The sequence below is a fragment of the Bos mutus genome, chromosome 3 (genome assembly GCF_027580195.1).
Source record: "Bos mutus isolate GX-2022 chromosome 3, NWIPB_WYAK_1.1, whole genome shotgun sequence".
NCBI classification, from domain to species: domain Eukaryota; kingdom Metazoa; phylum Chordata; class Mammalia; order Artiodactyla; family Bovidae; genus Bos; species Bos mutus.
In genome coordinates this window covers 93,956,215-93,977,121 of record NC_091619.1, presented here as the reverse complement: position 1 = coordinate 93,977,121, position 20,907 = coordinate 93,956,215, and the positions used below count along the sequence as shown (strand labels likewise).

Here is a 20,907-nt window from a genome sequence, read left to right as displayed (position 1 = left end):
TTTAGCTGAAAATTATTGAGTACTAGATATGTTCTGTAAATTATTTACATTATGGATTCTTTTGGTCTCCTGATTGTCAGGGTGACATTTCATTTTCCATTGCTCAAAAAAGCTGAGTTATTAGAAAATGTTTACATCCGGTGATTCTCACACACATCCCAGATACGCCTTCATTTTCACCTCTCCCAGGCATCTAGCTCAATGTAATAAGGTTGGTCACACGTGCTTGGTGTCCATTCCCCATGAAGCCCTTGGCTTAAAAAAAATAATAACATAAGTTGACTTTCCTCCTCAATTCTTGCTCTACAGACTCCTTTCTGTGTGAGTTGTTTTGTTCCTAGGTTTTTCTTTCTTTCACTTCAGTTCAGTTGCTCAGTCATGTCCGACTCTGCAACCCCATGGACTGTAGCACACCAGGCTTCCCTGTGCATCACCAACTCCTGGAACTTGCTCAAATTCATGTCCATCGAGTCGGTGATGCCATCCAATCATCTCATCCTCTGTCCCTCCTCCCGTCAACCTTTTCCAGCATCAGGGTCTTTTCCAAGGAGCCAGTTCTTCACATCAAGTGGCCAAAGGATTGGAGCTTCAGCTTCAGCATCAGTCCTTCCAATGAATATCAGGACTGATTTCCTTTAGGATTGACTGGTTTGAACTCTTTGCTGTCCAAGGGACTCTGAAGAGTCTTCTCCAATGCCACAGTTCAAAAGCATCAGGGCATTTATTTCTTTATTTTGTCTTACTTCTTACCTGTAAGCTGAATGGTGAAGAAAAGGAAATATAGACTTTTGCTTCTTATATCTCTTCTTTTTCATGCATCTGGGGACTTTCTTTCATTTCTAACATTTGTTGGAACCAAACTGAGCTTTCAGACCATGGTCATGAGCTTCCTGATGGCACTTTGCTATCAGTGAAGTCTTTGATGGTAGGGATAGGGAGTTCCCCACAGCTATTAGTAGTAAGTCCAAGGCCAGAGAACCCCAGGTGCTTAGTTCAGAAAAGACACACTGACCAAGATTTTCCCATAAAGTTCTTCTCCAAGTCATGTTTGACATGTTGACTTATCTCTGCACAGACAATTATGTATCTCACCTCCTTTGTTGGGAGCTATGAATTTTCTTTTACTTCGAATAAAGGAAATTTTAATAGGTTTATATTCAGTTAATATTTATGAAGCATCTCCCTTTTACCAAGCCTCTCACATACCTTATCTCGATTAATTTAAATCCCAACATGATATCAGAAACCTCCACCTGCTCTTTATAAGAACAGTGTCTGATGGGAGTTTCGAAAGCCATTGTCTTAGTGCCTAAATACAGCAGTTCCTTTCTTCCACAGGCATTTCACCCAAAGACAATCTCATTTTGCCCAAAGGCTGATTACAATGTATATAATTAGTATTAACCTGATAACTTTTTCTACCTCTTCCTTTGTCGCTAAACTCTCCGCTGATATTAGCTGCATTTCTGAAATCACCAGTTGGTTCACATTCATTCTAGGGGGAAAGTCTTGTCTGTCTGACCTCTGTGTCATGTGAGAGTAAGCCAACCAAGAATGAAGAATTCTAGTTCGTCTCTCTGGCTTGCTGGGAGTTTGCCAAATTCTCCCTCTTTTTTTTTTTCCTAGTTAAAAATATTTAAAGATGTGACTATTCTTTCATGTCTGTAAGAATATTCTGAACATAAATTAATTTAATGTTGCTTCTATTAAGAATATTTTATTGCGCCAGGGTCATCAGTCTGAACACTTCTTTCTGTGTGATAAATGCTGAAAGTAAGATAGTTGTCATTGAGGCTTCTATTTTCTCCCATACATTACCTAGAATATTTTTTCCTTTTTTTTAAGTCTAAATTCTTGATACTGGCTTTTTATCCTATGAATTGCCTTTCTTTCCTGAACAGACAGAAGAAAAATGAGGTTCAGATTAGTTCTTAAATTCTACCTGATGAATTTATTGAGGCTTATTATTGAAAAGTATGTTTGAAGATCTGTTTGGAACAACTAATTTTATAGGATGGGCTTCCCTGGTGGCTCAGACAGTAAAGAATCTGCCCGCAGTGCAGGAGACCTGAGTTCAATCCCTGGGTCAAGAATATCCCGTGGAGAAGAAAATGGCAACCCACTCCAATATTCTTGCTTGGAGAATTCCATGGACAGAGGAACCTGGCAGGCTACAGTCCACGGGGTCACAAAGAGTCGGACATGACTGAGCGACTAAACAACAACAATTTTATAGGATAAACCAAAAGGGTAAATTAACCAAAAAAAAAAAAAAAAAAAAAACCTCCTTTGAGAATTGGTTGATTGTCTTTCTTTATGAAACAGTGTACTTTGTAGCTGGTCCTTCTTGCTTTGGGGACTCCGGGAAATCATCATATATATACTCGGAATTTCCATGTACCTTACCCCAGTAGCAGAGGTAGTACTTTACATCTACTTGAACAGGTTGGTTGATATTGTCTCTGAAGTCAGGAAACTCTGTTAAAAGCCTGTGTGAGTCCACACAGATGAACTTGTGTCTTGGGATCTGAGGCCTCTGAATATCAGTTTTCTCAATGGTAAATGGCAGTGATCATGCCTACCTTGTAGGATTGTTTTAGGAAGCAGAAGAGATGATATAAATAAAGCCGTCAGGTAGAATTTGAACGTTCTCACCACAGAAAAAGATAAATATGTGTTGATAAACTAGATGGGAGGAATCCTTTCACAATGTATACACATATCAAATCATCATGATGTACACTTTATCTTACAAGCTTTTTGTCAAATTATACCTCCATAAAGCTTGGAGAAAAAAAAAAATAAAGCACTCAGTACAGTGACTAACACATAGTAAGCCCTCAAAAAAAATGATATCTATTTTGTTACTATTTATTTGCTTATTGAATTCATGCATTCATTTAGTCATTCAACACAGATTTATTGAAAGCCTACAATGTGCCAGACATGGGTTATGCCAAGATTAATAAGACCTGTATCCCTGTCCTAAGGAGCTTAGGGTCCTTTGAGAGACACAGTTGGTTTGACAAGTTTATATCAAATGCCCACTGTGGACCAAGTGCTTTGCTTGTTTTCATCTTGATGTCACATGATGAGTTCTCAACTGGGAAATTACATCTTCTTAGGAAGCCAGAATGTAGCCTCTGGAAATAACCAAGTACTGCTTCAATGTAATTTTAAATACTTTGGGAAATCAGAAGAAGGAAGGCTGGGTTCTGTCCTTTTTTAATAGTGCTTGTTGTTGGCAGAGAACTGAGGCACTCAAAATTTCAGATGTCTAAATGGTTTCTGAATCTGTGCCAAACTATGGGGAGATCTCTTATATACATCTGAGCACTCAACTTGGAGTCGGTATTGTCAGTTCAGGTTGATATCAACAGTATTGACCTCCTGGAAGTGATAGTTATAAACTGAGTAGCAGTCTTCTCTCCTCAAGGAGTAGATGCTCAAACTGTCCCCTCCTCCTGGAATGCTCTTGTCTGTCTATTGCCTGGCTATCTCGTCTCATATCAGTCTTTTCCAATTAGTCTCAGCTCATATATATCTTCTAGAAAATCCTCTCGCCTTCTCTCCATCATAACACTTAGCCACACTCTACTATAGTTGTTGATTCACAGTTCTGATTTTCTTACTAGGCCGTGAACTGCTTGCTTCTTGCTTGGTCGTCTGGTGCTGAATTTGTAGGAGATTCAAAGAGGATTGATAGTTAAGTCTTTTCCAAGACTGTCATTCCGTGATATACCAGGTCCAGTTTGAGAGACACAGTCAGTGTAGAAGATGGGAGTGGAATACTTTGGGGTATATATGGGAATTAAATGGAAAGAATGAGGATTTGAAAATAGTCCTAGAAAACTCAGGCTCTCTTGAAGTCTCAGGCACACTGTGCTTTGTCAGGGCAAATGTTTAACACACAAATAAGCACATATTCAAGAAATCAGGGCACAGCAGAAGGGTACAGGCTCTGGAATCAGATGAGTCTGGCTACTATTCTCCAGCCAAATAACCCTGGTATGTTGCTTCTCTTTTTGAGGCCTCAGTTTCCCCTTCTGTAAAACAGGGATAGAAATGCCTGCTTCAGAGACTATAAAGATTTAGATAATAATGTATGTAAAGAAGGAGATCAGCCCTGGGTGTTCTTTGGAAGGAATGATGCTAAAGCTGAAACTCCAGTACTTTGGCCACCTCATGCAAAGAGTTAACTCATTGGAAAAGACTCTGATGCTGGGAGGGATTGAGGGCAGAAGGAGAAGGGGACGACAGAGGATGAGATGGCTGAATGGCATCACTGACTCGATGGACGTGAGTCTGAGTGAACTCCGGGAGCTGGTGATGGACCGGAAAGCCTGGCATGCTGCGATTCATGGGGTCGCAAAGAGTTGGACACAACTGAGTGACTGATCTGATCTGATATGTAAAATGCTTAGCCCACAGTATGTGCTTAATAAATATTCTCTATTATTTTTATTTTCTCATTTAGAAAATCAGGATAAACTGTGGACATGGGGTCTCAAATAAATATAATTTAGAAGCTTTGTGTCTTAGCATTAGAAGGGATCTTATGAGTTGATTTTGCTAACTGCTACAACATCCCCTGATAAAATGTATACCTGGCCTCTGTTAGCATAGTTCTAGTCATGGGGTGCTTACCACCTCACAAGACAGCCCACATCTTTATAAAATCATTTGTAGAAAGTTCTTCCTCTTATCAAGGCAAAAATCCACTCCCTAACTTTCTTCTGTTGCCCGATCCTCATTCTCTCCCCTGGTAGCCCACATAGCAAGTCTACCCCTGCCTTCCCATTGCTGCGTTTCAAGTATTGGAAGGGGCTTTGAGCACCTCTAGAATTTTCTCTCCTTCAATATTAAAGCCCACAGGGCTTTCAAATGTGTCTCGTGAGTTCTGGTTCCATATGTCTTACCACCATCCTCTGGGAGCATAGCAGAGAACCAAAAAGACTTGGTTTCTGCCATCAGTGAATTGATATTCTGATTAGGAATGAGGGAGTGAGACAAGTTCCCTGAAAGCAGGAACAATTTTTTGGTCACAGTGGGCCCACTCGTAGTATCTGGCATGTATTAGGTGTCAGTTAATTGTGGAATTTATGTACCTATTGCATGGTATGTGCTCCAATGTGAAAGTAAAGCATCAGAAATATTCTCCACCTTTGAGGAGATTGGGGTCTCAATCAAGAGATAGCATCCCCAGAGACATTGGTGAAGGCAGTGTCTATTGGGGCATGGGAGCAAAAAGGAAAGGAACCAGAACCTATTGTGAAAATGTTAGTCACTCAGTCATGTCTGACCCTTTGCAACTCCATGGACTGTAGCCCTCCAGGCTCCTCTGTCCATGGGATTTTCCCAGCAAGAATACTGGAGTGGGCTGCTATTTCCTCCTCCAGGAGATCTTCCTGACCCAAGGATAGAACCTGGGTCTTCTGCATTGCAGGCAGATTTTTTTTACCATCCGAGCCACCAGGGAAGCACTATTGAGCATCTGTTATATACCAGGCACTTCACGTGCATTATCACTCTCAATACTCCTAATAACACCATGAAAAAATAATAGTAAGTCCACTTTACAGATGAGATTACCACAGCAAAAAGGGGGGCAATGTAAGAATGCAAAATCTGAGAATGAAAAGAAATAGCACATATTAAGGAACCCTGAGAGCTTTCCTATCATAGGGGCTTCCCAGGTAGCTCAGCAGTAAAGAATCTGTCTGCAATGCAGGAGACATGGGTTTAATCCCTGAGTCTGGAAGATTCCCTGGGGAAGGAAGTGGCAACCAGCTCCAGGATTCTTGCCTGGGAAATTCCATGGACAGAGAAGCCTTGTGGGCCACAGTCCTATCTGAGCTTCCCTTCCCCGTAACTATGGTTAGATGTGTTGTTTTCTCAGAATCCAGGGTATGGGAAGGTTCATTTAACTTAGCAAGGGTCACACAGCAATAAGCCAAAGCTGCATTTCTTAGAAGTGCCCACTGAGGCCAGTGATGCTGGTACAGGGATCACACTTAGAAGAATAAGACTTTAAACCATGCTTAATTTGAGGAAATTGTGTGAACTACCAAAAGAAGATAAATCCTCTGATTAGTTGGCTCTGCCAATACCCAATCTGCAGGAGAAAAGCCAAGACCCAGACAACCACAGAGGTGGGATGGGAAGGAGCAGAGCCATGGCTGCTCTAGAATCTCAAAGCATCCCAGTCATTGTGAGGAAGGAAAAGGGTCCCCAACATAAGGGGTGTGCATCCCCTTGAGTTCTTGCCTGGTGTCAGACACTCTACTGTGCCTTTGCACAGAGAGCCAAACCCCATGGAGAGAAGGTATGAACTGGGAAGTCACATAGACCTGGGTTCATTCAAATCCTAGCCTGGAAGCCTACTTCCTGGTTGACTTGGGGCCGGTTATTGCACAGTTCTTAGCCTCACTTTCCTCTCCTCCTCACAGTGAGCTTGATGGTACCCATTTCGCACAGGATTAAATTAGGTAATTTTATAAGCCACTTAGCTGGGTGCCTGGCACAGAGTCAGCACTGAATAAATTGTAGCTGCTGTTCATCCACATGTTAATATAGTTAATCCACAATGATGCTTTGATTGTGAGGATAAGGGATTATCCCTGTTTTTCCAGATAAGGGAACAGGCTGGCGAAGCTTAAATGATTTAACCAAGGATATACAACAAGTACAGTTTGGGGCCACACACTCTAACACATATATACATGCAGTAATAGCCATGGAGCTCTCTGACCCACTTCAGGGTGTGTTGAGATGGGTTTCAAGGCAGCTGGCGGCAGGGAAAGTCATCCCAGGACTGGCAGGGAGGGAGTCCTGGGGTTTGGAGTTGGCTGCAGTGAACCCAGCATGTGGATTACTGCCACGCAGGTGATCTTGAGGTGACTGGGGATTTTATCATGTGCTTTGAGGACAGAATTTCAGCCTGAGCTAGGAGTTCTAACATCCACAAAAACTCCTTACTCGACTCAGAAGTTTTTATCAACAGCAGCTACCCACCTGGCTGCCCCCAAGGGGACTTTGCTGATGAGGGGAGTAGCTGTCAGGTTTCTGGAGAATGACAGTTTTGGGAGAAAGAGCAGAGTGTGCAGGTTGACGGGCAGAAATGCTGAGGTTCCTTCCGGTCAGCCCTGAGAGGAGACAGCTTCTCTTCTGCTGCCATCAGCCGTGAGGATGTCAAATTAGGGTCCTGCTGTCATAACCTCTAGGGCCCCAAAGCAAGGGACAACTTCTATCTGGAATGACTGGAAGATGAGGGGTTGTATTTAGCTGTGATGATAACACTTCCTAGAGTTTGAATACAATAAAACTGCTTAACACAAACTATTGAAGGTAATTTGCTTTTTCTCAGGTGGTTCAAAAAAACTTCAGAGCAATTTCCAGGCCTCAGAATAGTCACTAACACTTTAGTTCCAACAGAGTAACTGTAGTCACAGCAAAGGAGACTGGATTTGCAGTCAGAAGATCTGGACCAGGGGTCAACAAACTATGGCCCAAAAGCCAAATTGAGCCCACTGCCTATTTTTCTAAATAAAGTTTTATTGACACTCCGTCATGCTCATCAGTTTACACATTATGCGTGGCTGCCTTCCTGGTACAATGGCAGGATTGTCATGACAGAGCAGAGGACCCACCAATCCTAAACTATTTAGTCTCTCACCCTGAACATAAAACAGTTTGCCATCCCCTGATCTAGACTTAGTTTCAGCTATTCAGAAAGAGTAGAGCAAATTGCTGTTTCCTCAGAGCTTCAGTTTCCAGCAAATTGCCATTCCCTCAGAGCTTCCGTTTCCACAACTGGGAATGATGATTCTCTCTCCCACAGGGTTGCTGTGAGAATCAAATGCGACAAAATGGGTGGGAAAGCACTTTGGAAGCTCAGGATCTCTATGGAAAGGTGGGCAGGGATGGGTTTTACTGTTCATCTGATCTGTGCTGGAGAGGAACCCACCAGGACATATTTTGTTTCTGGTTGGTTTTTTTTTTTTTCCAGTCTCTGGTGTCAGCTTGTTGTCCTGTTCTCCCTTTGACACAAATACTAAATGAATTCCCCTCTCAGGCACTCTCATGCTCTTCTCCTGCCAAACATAAACATATTCTGGTTATACACTTCCAGCAATGGAGAATTAATACAAATGTACGTATTCATTCTTCCCCTTCTCAGATATCTGTTGAGTACCTACTGTGTTCAAGTATGCAGACTCTATAAACTAGATTCTATAGGGAGAAGTGTTCTGTTTCTAAGGAGAGAAGTTAGGTATAGAATTACAACAGAAGAGAGATAATGCCACATCGTAGTATGAGGACACGGCATGTCTTTGTATGTGTATGTGCACATGTGCACCATTTAAAAAATAGAAGTATTCAGGTTCACATTTAAGAAAAGCTTGTTAAAAACAAGAATCTGTTTAATCCAAAATACACTAAAGCGCCTTAAAAATGTAGCCATTATGTGTAACAGTTTTCTCTTCAAAATTACATTCTAATTTTAAGTTTCCATCCCAAACTGCCAAGAATGCCTTTCTTGCCCATTCATGGTCACTGAGGCCTCTCATCCAAGCCTGCTGGTCAGCCTATTAAGGATTATTAAGGACTGGTCACACGAAAGGGTTATCCTGGGCATCAGGGAGCCAGGCACTCACTATAGTTTGTAAATTTTGAAGGTACTCTTTATTTGGGGCTTTCCAGGTGGCTCAGTAGTAAAGACTGCATCTGCCAAGCTGGTTCAATCCCTGGGTCCAGAAGAGCCTCTACAGGAGGAAATGGCAACTCACTCCAGTATTCTTGCCTGAGAAATCCCATGGTCAGAGGAGCCTGGCAGGCTACAGTCCATGGGGTTGCAAAGAGTCAGACGCGACCTAGTGACCAAACAGCAGCAGCAGCAGTCATTTTATAACATTTTATCTTTTCTTTAATTATTGTTTCTCTTTTATTGATGATTCAGTGCACACAACTTCAGTGATTTAATTTCTTCGATTTGCTGTCAAAATATGCTCATAAACTGGGAGCAAAAAAAGTTTAATTTTATGTTCTGAAAGTACTGTCACCATATCTGTATGGTCAGATCTTGCTACCGTTGATAAAAGGAGATGATGCAGTTATTAGAGAAAAAGAAGAAGGAAACTTTATCTATTTCTGGGATGCTCTAGACTCCAGACTGGTTATCCTGGTCTTTCCCAGTATGGTGACTCTTTTGGTCCTCATGGAAATAGTGTTGATATTCTTTGTGAATGTGTATGCTCCATATTTTTCTACGGACTATGTACAATTTGAATACAGAAGTGCAAATCAAAAACCCATCACCAATATATGGCCACCAAAATTAAAACATAAAATTCTTCCTCATTTTACTCCCTGTCCCCCTCCCCCCATTACTAAAAAGTTTCTGAAAGAAATGAGGCTTGGGTTTTTATATTTTCTACCTAAGGGATTTAATTCTCTCTAGAGTTTTTTTTTTTTTTTAGAATATGCTTAGATCCATCAAGTATTTTTTTATTAGACTTAGCTGTATTCCTTCTATGATGGCAAGAAGCACATGAATGAAGCTTGTTCATGAACTAGGCTAACCACAGGTAGTTTCGTTGTGTTGCCAATTTATCTCATAGCTTTCAACTCACAGGCAAGCCTTTCCACCCGGCTCCTCCTCCTGTTCAGTGCAGTGCCCTGTTTTTGAGTTTGCAGTTCGTTATTTTATATCAAGGAGAATCTCTGATCTTTTTTCCCCTTCCATTCTGAAATGATGTTCATCAGGTTTTTTAGTTTTCCCCAAAGCACCTTCGTTCTTGATGTTAAGTGCAATCTCTCTCTAACCCTAAAGCTGGTGAGGATAGCACAGTTGTGCTCACTGCAGTCAGGTACTAAGGAGATGGTGGGTTTGCAACCACACAGACAGGTCAGTAGATATGATGTATCTTGCTGGGCAGGAGTCTTTCCTTCACTTGACCTTCAGAACCTTCCTAGAATCCGAGTGTGTTTTCCTTCCTCCTGAAGCAGAGCTCTAAAATAAAGATAAAATATAGAATATAAAATTATAGCCACTATATATACTTAAGATTTCCATAAATATATGAATAATTGGAAAGAAAGTATCTCAGGGAACATGCACCACTAGTAAGCATGATAAATTCTTCCACATATATTTCATCAGTGCAGTGAGTCATGAATTGCTTGAAGTTAAGTGGTGAGTGTTTTGTCTATGTTTTCCATATTTCATTTTAATTTTATACAAATTAAATTTAGTTGGATAGATTGACTCTGTCTGACCTGTTTCCTAGTACTCATACATAAGGTTTGTCACTGAGATTATTGCTTTTAAAATGCCTTTTAAAGCCCCTCAACTTGGTGCATGACTGTTCAAAAGAAATAACTGTAAGAATAGTTTACAGCAATTGTTAAGGCTTCTCTTATATACATGGTAAATAGGACTGATAAATTTGCATGATGAAAATAAATTTAATTAGGTGAATTTAGCTAGGCTTGATGAGGTGAAGCTGAATTTAGGATGAATGACATTTTTAAGCCAATGAATTAGTCTCATGTATTTTTGGATTTGCAAAAAATTTTCTCAGAACATGTGGCAGGGTCTTGTAATTCTCACACACACAGCTCTGTCTCTAATTCTTACTTTCCTGTGCACGTGTGTGAATGTGTGTGCCTGAGCACCGGCATGTGCATGCACACGCTGCTTGTACACACATGGCTCACATACCACGCCCAGCACAGTAAGAGAAGGGGCCCAGCTACAGGGTGCTCCACGTTCTCTCCCCCTTCTTCAGCTACTAATTCTGGCTGGTGAAGGCATATCTGGCAAAGTTTGCCCCTGTCTTTCCTATTCTAACCTTGTTATTCCAAAACAGAAGGAATATCCTAATGTATTGTCATTTTAGGTTTCCCATTTTAGGGACAAAATTCAGTTGAATTTCCTCCTGATTCTCTCTACTTCCACCCTGTAAAGAATAACAAAGTCACCCATTTTCTGATCCGGAACCCAACTTGTTTTCCCAGGTTCCCTCCTACAACCAACATAAACACAGACATTTACCAGCAAAACAGAAGCTGTTGGAAAGATTTTTTGGCTGCTGAAATGGGCTCCTGTCACCAGGACATGGCAGACTTTTTGCTGTATTGTCTCCCAGCCCTGGCCCCGGTACTCCAAAGAGAGCTTTATGTAATCAGTCTTTCCTGACATGTGACGTCCTGTCATTTTCCTCCCCTTCGGCTCTGCTGCCGCCCACAAATCAATAACATTGCCTGGGAAGTTCAAGCTGGTTGTGCAGCCACCCTAAGCTCTGTATTTCTTAAAGGGTATGTCAGAAAATGTAAAGTTTCCTAATGATATTTCTGGCTGATGACACATGGCAGAGCTGATGGACTATTTATAATCAGTGGCACGATCGCAAGCACATTATTTTTATTTCACTTAGGGGGGAGCCCTGTCACTTGCTACTGCTCGTTTCAGACAAGTTGATGCCATCTTCACCTAAAGCAGCTAAATCCTCTTTGCGGAATTCATTTGCACTCTTCCCTTTATGTTAGGCGCTCCCCAGTTCCTTCCAGTCGAGCCACCTCCCCTTTTTATTGTTCTTAAGCTGGGTGGATGATGAGGGCGTGAATGATTTGTAGCAATTGCTTTAAATTCAGGCCATGCCTTCAATATAAATGTCTCCGGTCTTTGCTGCTTGGATCTTGCTATGGTCTTCTGAGTGTGGGCGTGGCTGACATGACAGAGGCAGCAGACACAGCCACTGCATCCAGCACTTGCCCCAATTTTACAGGTCTGAACATAGCAGAGCTGTCTTTTGTTGAGCAGCTACTATGTTCCAGGTAGGCATTTATTTCAGATTCAGTATCTCATTAACTCTCTCACACCTGCCTGTGCAAGTGCTGTTATCTGCAGAGAAGAAATATCAGGGGATGGGGGGAAGCAAGAGATTAAATGAATTCAGAGTCACACAGCTTAATTCCTGGGAAAAACCCCAGGACTCCAGTTCAAATCTCTTCTAACAGACCACACCTTCTTTCTTTCCACTTCCCTGCCCCGCCTCTTCCCAATTAAGTGGACACTTGTGGGTATATGATGTGTATATGGTATGGATGTAGGAGAACTTATGAGTTCCCAGCTAGGGCAGCTCCTGTGAGTTTAAAGGCTGGCCAGAGTGAGAGATAAAAAAATAGAAACTTCTCAACCTGAGAGTAAACCCTGGTATAAAAGGAACCATATACTAGAGGGTTTTGACACATTGCAATGGGAAGTGTTACCTCTATCAAGATAATGAGCTCTCTCTCTCTCTCTCTTAAAAAATGTTTCCACAGGACAGAGTTTAGGGTATGGATTCGTTAACTATATTGATCCAAAGGATGCAGAGAAAGCCATCAACACTTTAAATGGACTCAGACTCCAGACCAAAACTATAAAGGTAAGAGGTTATATGTTATATGCCTCTTTATTTAGGAGACACTGGTTAAATTTCATCCTTTGATCTAATAAATCCAGGCTATGAGGGAGCTGGCGGTGGCTTCTTCATTTTTTCAAAGGACACTTACTATCTACTGTACTAAATGAGGGACACAGATCATTACAGAAGAACAAGGTGAGAGCTGAGTAGAAGGAGGGGACCACAGGCTATAGGACTTCCTATCCAGGGAGCAGGTAAGATGCCAGGGATGACCCACACCAAGAAGGCCGGGGACCCCAAGCCTTCAAAGATGGTCAGAGCAGAGCCAAGGGAAGAAGCTGCTCTAGGTGGAGATAACACCACATGCAAAGCTGTGAAAATGTATATATACATTGTGAGTGAGGAATGACATACAGAACTCTATGACCTGAAATTCAGTGAGAAGATGATGAAACGATGAGGGTGGGAGGTGGGCAGAGGCCTCACATGCTAGGCCAAACAGCTTGGCTTTACCCACAGGTAAAGAGGACTGTCTTAAACAAGACTTGAAAAGGAAGAATCAGTTATAAAGAAACACAGTGGTATAATAGGGATGGGTACTATAACATCTGGGAACATAGTAAAGGGATGACAGGAAAAGTAACATTCTAGCAATCCAGAAATAATCAGACTGGTAGGTAATATCTCAAGAGGGGTTGTTTTAAGTTAAAAAAAAAAAAAATCCAGTTATGCAGAGTCTAGTAAAAAAAAAAAAATCCAGTTATGCAGAGTCTGCTCCTCCAGACGGAGGTTTCTGTGGCTGGATTGTCATGCTCTCGGTTCAAGTTTCACCCTGAGGGGATCCTTGAGGAGGCGGTGCTGTTTGCTTTTGGCCAGTGACCCCTGACAGTCTGTGGTGGTCTCCTGGATGGAGCCTGCCTCCTCCTCAGCCTCCCTTTCCCTTCTTCCCCTACCTACGGGCAGCTTTCTGTTTGGGGGCAGCTGCCAGCCGATTAATGAGTCCCATCCTTCATAGCCTATTAAACCACGAGGAGGTGTCTCCTGGGCACTCTTATCCTCACGACAGCAGGTCTGACGCAAAATAGGACAAAAGAGAAACCTCTCCCAGAATGGAAATCTATAGATGGCACCAGCTCTTAGCATCTGAAAACACAAAATCAGAACTTTTTAGTTCAACAGACTACTTTTCTAACATCCAGATGGATAAGGAGGCTACCTGGTGTAAGATAATCTTAGCTGGAAGTTAATCAAAACAAAAAACAGAAACCTCTTTTGTGAATGTATTATGTGGTTATCTATTTTTTCTTTTCTACTCTTTCTGCCTTCCTTCCTTCCTTTCTTTCTTTCTTTCTTTCTTTCCCTCTTTCTTTCCTTCTTTCCTTTCCTTTAAGCCTCTCCACTTTTGGAATTTCATTTAGCTTATTTCTAAAGACGATTGCTTTCCAGATCTCATACAGTCTGCTTCACAAAGACCCCAAAACGGGCTTGATTCAGGTTGCCTCAGTCTCAGCTTAGAATCAGTCCCTGTGAGTTCTCTAAGGGGGAAATAATTGAGAGTTGTATAATTATGGAGTATCCTCTGAGAGGCAGGAGTGTTGATTTCTATCGAAGGAAAAACATACCTATTTTCAATGCTTTGAGATGGGATGCTCTTGTCACCTGACTCTTAGATGAGGCCACACCAGGTTGATGGCTGTATTTGTGGGTTTGATTTTTCTCTGTTATCCAGTTCAGCATTAGAATGTCAGGCATTTGTTCCTCCCTAACTTGAACTGAGAAAGGTACTTTTCTTTCCTCTAGTTTTCTTAAAACCCAAGCCTCCCCAAGAGCTTATGATCAAATTCTCAGCCATCCATTCTGCTTTTTTTAAATAAAATAGCCCATGAAGCTGTTGGGGATTCCCCAAAGGCTGAGTGGACCCGGCTTTTCTGACCTCAGAATGCACTCCTTGGCCCACAGTGCAATCAGGAGCAGTGCTTTGTCTCAGTGGATCTTAGAGACAAGGAACATTGATTATTTTCTTTCTGTGAAGAATCAACCTGCCTCCTTCCCTTCTCTGTATCCCTTTCCCCACCCCCTCAGCCACCCTGTGCTCACCCAGCATCAAAACCCTGCCAACACGTTTGCACCCAGCAGTAACGTGGGCTTCCGTAGGATCCAAAATGCATGATGCCACGGCTGAATCAATAATTTCCATTCTCTACGACGAAATGAAAATTTAATGTGCAAACCTGGGAATTTCAGCCCTTTCATTAAAGCAGTTTATTTGCCATACTAAAAATTAAGTTTGAGTGATAGGTTCCTTTATTAACTTTTCTTCCCTTTCCTAAAGGGACACAGTGTTTAAGGTAAAAATCATATTAAAGAGAAGGAAAAAACCAGACCCTTTTCCTGTGCTGTTAATAGTCTCATCATTTATTAATTTTTTTAAAATTGCTTTTCTGCCTTTCAGGCTGCTATTTACTTCTTCTGCATCAGTTTGCTTTAATAAGTGACATGAGATTTATCTCTTTGCTCTGACTCTCATGAAGGAATAGATAATTTGCCTATCTGAAAAAAATAAGTATCTTCTTTGGAAGCATGCATTATATAGATCTCCTCAGAACCATGTAGGTTTGCAAACTTTGGTCAAGTCTGTCTCTCCTTTTGCTTCATGCAAAACACATGAGTTTAAATGTACAGCACAGATGCAGGCAAACCAAGAGTTAATTACTAAGCTTTGAAGGTTAATAATAAGCAGCTAGATTCAGAGATAGTTCTAGGAAGCCTTGAGAAGTGGTGGAAACCATCGTGAGCCGGAGAGCACTAAAAAGGGCAGCTGTTCTTCAGCTACTGCTGATTATTTAGGCCCAGTTCATTGTCAGATCTTCCACTTATTCCGTAGAAGCCAAAATCTAGGTATTTTATGCCAAATCTCCCAATTTTGAAAAGTTGAATCAACTAAGAAATTTTTAGAGCATTATGTAGGCAAACCAAACAAAACTTAAAAGAGTTGACCTGTGGAGAAGTTTGCAACCTCTGAACTCAAATTTAGATACACAAACACTGTTTTGCGTTTTGAAAGTGAGTGATTCATTACTAGCTTGCTAGGAGAAGGTGCCCACAGATGATAGTTCCCTGTTAACAGATATTCCTCTCCCCTTGATTAGTGGGGATGTCTTGTAACTGTGCATGAATACTGAGGACCCATGGAGGGCGAGACCAAGTCTCTGTGCTCAAGGAGAATACAGTCTTGGTGCAGACACAGCATCAAAGCAGAAAAAAGAGACTACTTCATTAAGTAATCCCCTCCAAGTAATGTAGATGACTGCAGATAACTTGCCTATTAGGAAGAAACAAGTATCTTCGTTGGAAGTATGCATTACCAAGATCTCCCTGGAACCATCTAGTACATGCTTGCAAAATGAGGCTGCAGAGGAATTGTTCTTTGAATCATAACTTCTTTAGTGGGAGAAAGTGGCCAGGTCCCCATCCCTCTGGAGATCAGGCTCAGAGATGAAGTGACTTGTGCAAAGGCACACAATTGGCCAGCAGCTGAGCTGAGTTAGCATCCAAAGATACTGTGAAAGAGTCTTCCAGGAGTTACTTGATAGGCGTGCATGAGCTTGAAAGGAAATAATAGTGATAGTAATGATACCTTACATTGAGTGTGTATGGTGTCTAACTCCTTTGCATTTTATGCTTAATAATATTTAACCCTTGAAGTTTCCCAAAGACTAGAAGCTTTACACACATCAGCTCTGATTCTTAAAATAATGATTCTCTCCCTTATACAAATGAGGAAACTGAGGCCCAAAGAGGTTAAGAGACTTACCTAGGATCAGTTAGTAAGTGAGATTTGGAGTAAGAAAAATATGTGTTAAAAATAACTCTGGCAATAGGTCGCCTGTGTTGGAATGTCACACCACCTGCTTGCTCAGCGGCACATGTATTCTGTGAGTGTGTGGGTGTGTATTTGGTTCTGTGCACACATGGGTTATACTCACTGGCAAGGGAAGGAGATATAAAAAGCAAACAGATGAATTGTGTGGCTCCTCTAGGTTCTTCAGTAAACAGATTTGCAGTTCAGGGCTTCTGCCATCCTTCTGGAGACAGACCTGACTTCAGATCATGTCTTCTTAGACCCCTACCTTCCAGGCCCTGCAGTAGGTCCTTAGGTGACCCAGAGACGACAGTGCCCTGCAGAGTCTTCCATCCATGTATGTCAGAGAGGCATAGGGTAAGGACAAAGGGGTTACTTACACTGACTAGCCCCGAAGACCCCAAACTGGGTCTTTTCTCAGCATTTCAACCCTAAACCCAATGAAGATAATTTGCCCCGTTTAGGGCCTCAGAAGTGTTGTTTAGCTCCCCGTAACCCACTTTCTCCAACAGAGATCACTTTAGACTCCAAGAAGCATTGGGTTAAACAGCTGTGGATTCTGGAAAATAATTCCCAGTATCCCCTAAACTTCACAGTGGATGCCAGTCCAGTCCTGAACTTCCCTGTAGGCTTTACAAAACAGCTTCTGAATTTACTCTTTATTCCAGCTTCTCACTAAGAAGCACTCCCCTTCTTAGTGCTCCTTCAGAATGCAGTTGCAGTGGTCCAGCTCTTTGTTGCATGAATTAGGAACAAAGAAAAGTAGATGATTCTGTAGTAGTCTCAAAAGAGGGATATGTTTATCGAAAGTTTGGGCTGACATACAAGTGACACTGACCACCTCCAGTAAAAAGTGATCCAAAATGGAATTTGAGGATTTGGAATCCTAAAGCTCTGAGCAGTGGGACACCTGTTTGGATTTTAACCCAAGTTTGAGAAGCAGGATTAGAGACGCATTCAGTGCTCTGCCTCTGGAAGTTCCTCTCTCATGGGAGACACAAACACTCGAAGGAGCACCTCTAATGCAGGGAGGTGGGGGTGGCCACGGGGCTGCAGGGGTCCCCACTTGATTGGGGTAGAGGGGCGGGAGTAGGAAGCTGTACCAGGTTTGAGCACAGGAGGGATCTAGTCAAAGTGAAGTTCCAAGAAATTCCATCCGGCAATGGCATGTCACTTGGGGTGTTTGACGAATGAGGCCAGCGGCCTGCGGGCTGTTATGCTAAGTTTTTGTCAGCCTTAGACTTTGGTTTTTCATCATCTCTATTAGGACCTTTGTTTTACTCATTTTAAAAGCAAAGCAGGCTTATTTATAAATAATTTGGAAAATTCATTATCATCTGATGAAGGCAACATCAGCCATTCCCAACTCAACGCTGTTAACATTTTTGTGTTTCCTTCCTTTTCCCATTGTATTACATTCACAAATGATTTTGTGGCTTTTCTTGCCCTAATCATTGCATTCAGCTATTCCTCAAATTCTGAAACTGTGACTTTAAAGACAGCATTCCCAGAGCACAGCTCTTGTGCAAACTGAAGGTGTGAGTGATTTCAGGATTAGGTTTGGCTGAGGAGACACAAAGGCTGCTCCTGCCACTCTGCCTGAACCCAGGAGAGTTGGCACTCCATCAGGAGAGAGGGTGAGAGAGTAAGAAGGAAGCTTTATCATGAGGCAGCAGCCTGGTTCCAGAGGGAGCAGGGCTAGAGGAGGGGAAGGTGTGTGAGTGAAGGCTTTTCAGAAGGGAAAAAAACCTCTTTCCTCCAGGAAGGAGAGCAGTTCCTTTATTTCAGCCTCTCTTGCTCCGACACTGCTTAGCCATTTCTCCCTTTTCGCTTTATTCTTCTAATAGCACTAACGGTGCCTCCAGGGGAATCTTTCCACACTTGAGTTTCACAGGTTCCCGTTTGCCCCTCCCGCTTCTTTCTCTTGCCAGGGGTCATCAGGGAGCCTCGCCTCCCTCCCTCCACCCACAATCCACCTGCCTCGCTAAAGGCCTCCATTCCGCTGAGGCATCTTTTCTTTGCACTCGGCATAAGCAATTATTTCTCCTATCACTGCCCTTAATGCCTCCCGGAGAGTTAGCAGATCATTTTTTGCTGACGGATATCACCCCACCCAGAAATGATAGACTACCTCCCTCAGTCTCATTAATAATAAAAAGGCATTTGTCTCTCCTCCTCCATTATGGCTGTAGTCAGAGCCAGTGTGGGAGTGCTTCCCGGCCAAGGTCAGCAGGGGCGGCTGGATCACTGAATCCCCAAGGAGTGAAGAGAGAGAGTGGCAACACCAGTGAAAATGGGAGACCCGTTTACCCCAGCAGTACGGGACCCTCTTTCTCTCCTGTGATAGATTCTTTTCAGCTGCTTTGCTTCCCAGGGCCCTGTTAACTTGCTCTGAGTGAATAATTTCAGATACAGGTATAGGAGTTGGAAAGATGGAGATACAGTTAGTGAGGTTCATATGTTTCCAGTATCTTAAAGGTCATCCACAGTGCCCCGTGTCTGGGAGACAGGAGAAAATTGAGCAGGTACAGGTTACAAGCACACCTAGGTTTTCATGTGGAATGAGGCTTAGGGCCTTTAGCTGGCTGCCAGTGTAAAAGATCCCACAATGTGATGTGAGCTGCTTAAAAACAATCGTCTACCTCAGCTGTCTTAGGAGAATTGTCCACTCCAGATCCCAGGAAGCAGTGGTCCTTTCTAGTCTACTCTGGTCAACCCATCCCAGGTGTCTTGTTTCCCATTCTCAGCTCCGTGTTTTGAAAGGACCGGACACTATAAGGCTTGTTCAGAGGCAAATGAAGAAGACAGCCAGATGGTCCTGCACTCACGTATTCATCCACAGTGGTTGCTCTTCCATTCTCTAGAGAGAAAAAAAAAAGTCTGCAGTGACTCTGAAGCTCAATCTTGTATGTCCAGAATCTGAGAAGACAATCTTTGTGTCTGTCATTTGCCTGGGGTCATAGTGAGTCCCTGACTGTCAGAGACATTCGTATGGAGTCATTGGGGATGACTTAGAGGGACTGCTATAGCAGACTGGAGTCTGACTAAATGATCCTAAAGGTCCCTTGTAGCTCTAAGTTGCTATAACTTTGTGTTGTTTCTGGAGTTTGAACTGTTCTGTCAAGTATAATTGCCACTAGCCACATATGGCTATTTATATTTGAATTTAAATTGATAAGTTAATAAATGAAAAGTTCAGTTCCTCATTCACACTAGACACATTTGAAGTACTCAGGAGCCACATGTAGATGGTGGCTACCACATTGAACAGCACAAATCTAGAACTTTTTCTGAAAGTTCTCTTGGGCAATGCTGGCCTAGAGCATCAATGGCCCTGGAGAATAAAAGATCATTTCTCCATGGTTACCGTGAAGCCCCAGAGCAAACCAGCTGGTCTGTCAAAGGTCATAGAGCCACATCCCTCTCTCCTTCCCCTTTGTTGTCCATTCAAAAGAGCTCTGAGTTCAGACGGAGTCAGATCCAGCTCCGTTAAAAATTACTAGGATGACCTTGGACAATTTAGTTTATTTCTCTGGACTTATTTCCTGATCTGCAGAATGGTCCCTTCCAACTTTAACAGTATAGCTAATAAAATATAGCGTGATCTTTCCAGCTTGGTAATTTTCCAAGGAAAGTAGCAGCTTGTGCCAAGTACATGGCTTCTATTTCACTGTCCACGTTAGCCTGGCATAGTGGAAAGATCCCAGAGTCATATCCAGCACTGGCACAGTGCTGGCTGTGTGACTTTGGACAAGTACTTGTCACACTGAGCCAGAATTATCTCACTTATAGGTAATCCTGGTTTATAGGGAATTCTCAAGATGCTTCCCAGAATGAAGATGATAGTGAATAGGGTTACCCCAAGGTAAGAATTACATAGAGAGAGGGGAAGACTTTTCCCCATCTGCATGTTTCAGAGATACATGAAGAATGAATCTGAGTCTCACTTTGTGTAGTGGAAAGTATTATGGAGCTTTCAAGAGGCCACAGCAGTCTTACCAGTATAGTGAGAGTCGGAAGTTGCAATTTAGTGAGGACACTCAGTATCTTAAGCCCTGAGTCTGAGACCAGCTCTTCCACTAACCAGGCCATGAAATCTTTAGCACATCTCTCTCCCTTCCAGGGACCACTAGACAGACCACAAGGTGCTTATACCAAGTAATCCCCCTTGATAATTTGATGGGCTTTTAAAAAGAAGTTGTAAGGCACATGAATTCTATCACCACACCCCTTTTTAAAAGAAGTATTTATCCAGTCTACTGTGTACCAAATACTTTCATGATATTGTTGGATTCACTTCATATCCATGGGTCCCTCTAGCTCCTTCTTTACATCTGAGTCAGTTCCTGGGAAAAGAGCTAAAATGTGTTCCATATAGTACATTACACATTTTTTTTGCTTCAGTTCAAAGAATGTTATTGAGTTCCTGCCCTCTATAAAGCTTGGAGACTAGATGCCACAGAGAGTCTGCAGAGACCACCAGAATGCTCTTACTTTGGGGGAGATGAAATGTTAGCACAGATGGTTGTGATGGGTGGGAGGGTGTGATAGCTACTGTCATTGAAATGTGTATCATCTGCAGAGTCTGAGGGGAGAGCAGGCCTTTGTGCCTGGGCTTCACGGAAGAAGTGGCAT

At 42.4% G+C, this 20,907-nt stretch overlaps 1 protein-coding gene across 3 annotated transcripts in view; it reads left to right on the top strand.

Moving 5' to 3' along the window:
• Positions 1 to 20,907, top strand: part of ELAVL4 (ELAV like RNA binding protein 4) — a 90,199-nt gene that overhangs the window by 54,940 nt on the left and 14,352 nt on the right. For all 3 annotated transcript variants that reach the window (XM_005894716.3, XM_005894717.3, XM_005894712.3), the window contains one exon: positions 12,328 to 12,431. In XM_005894716.3, the coding sequence (XP_005894778.2) occupies positions 12,328 to 12,431 (104 nt within the window). The remainder of the gene's footprint in view (positions 1 to 12,327; positions 12,432 to 20,907) is intronic.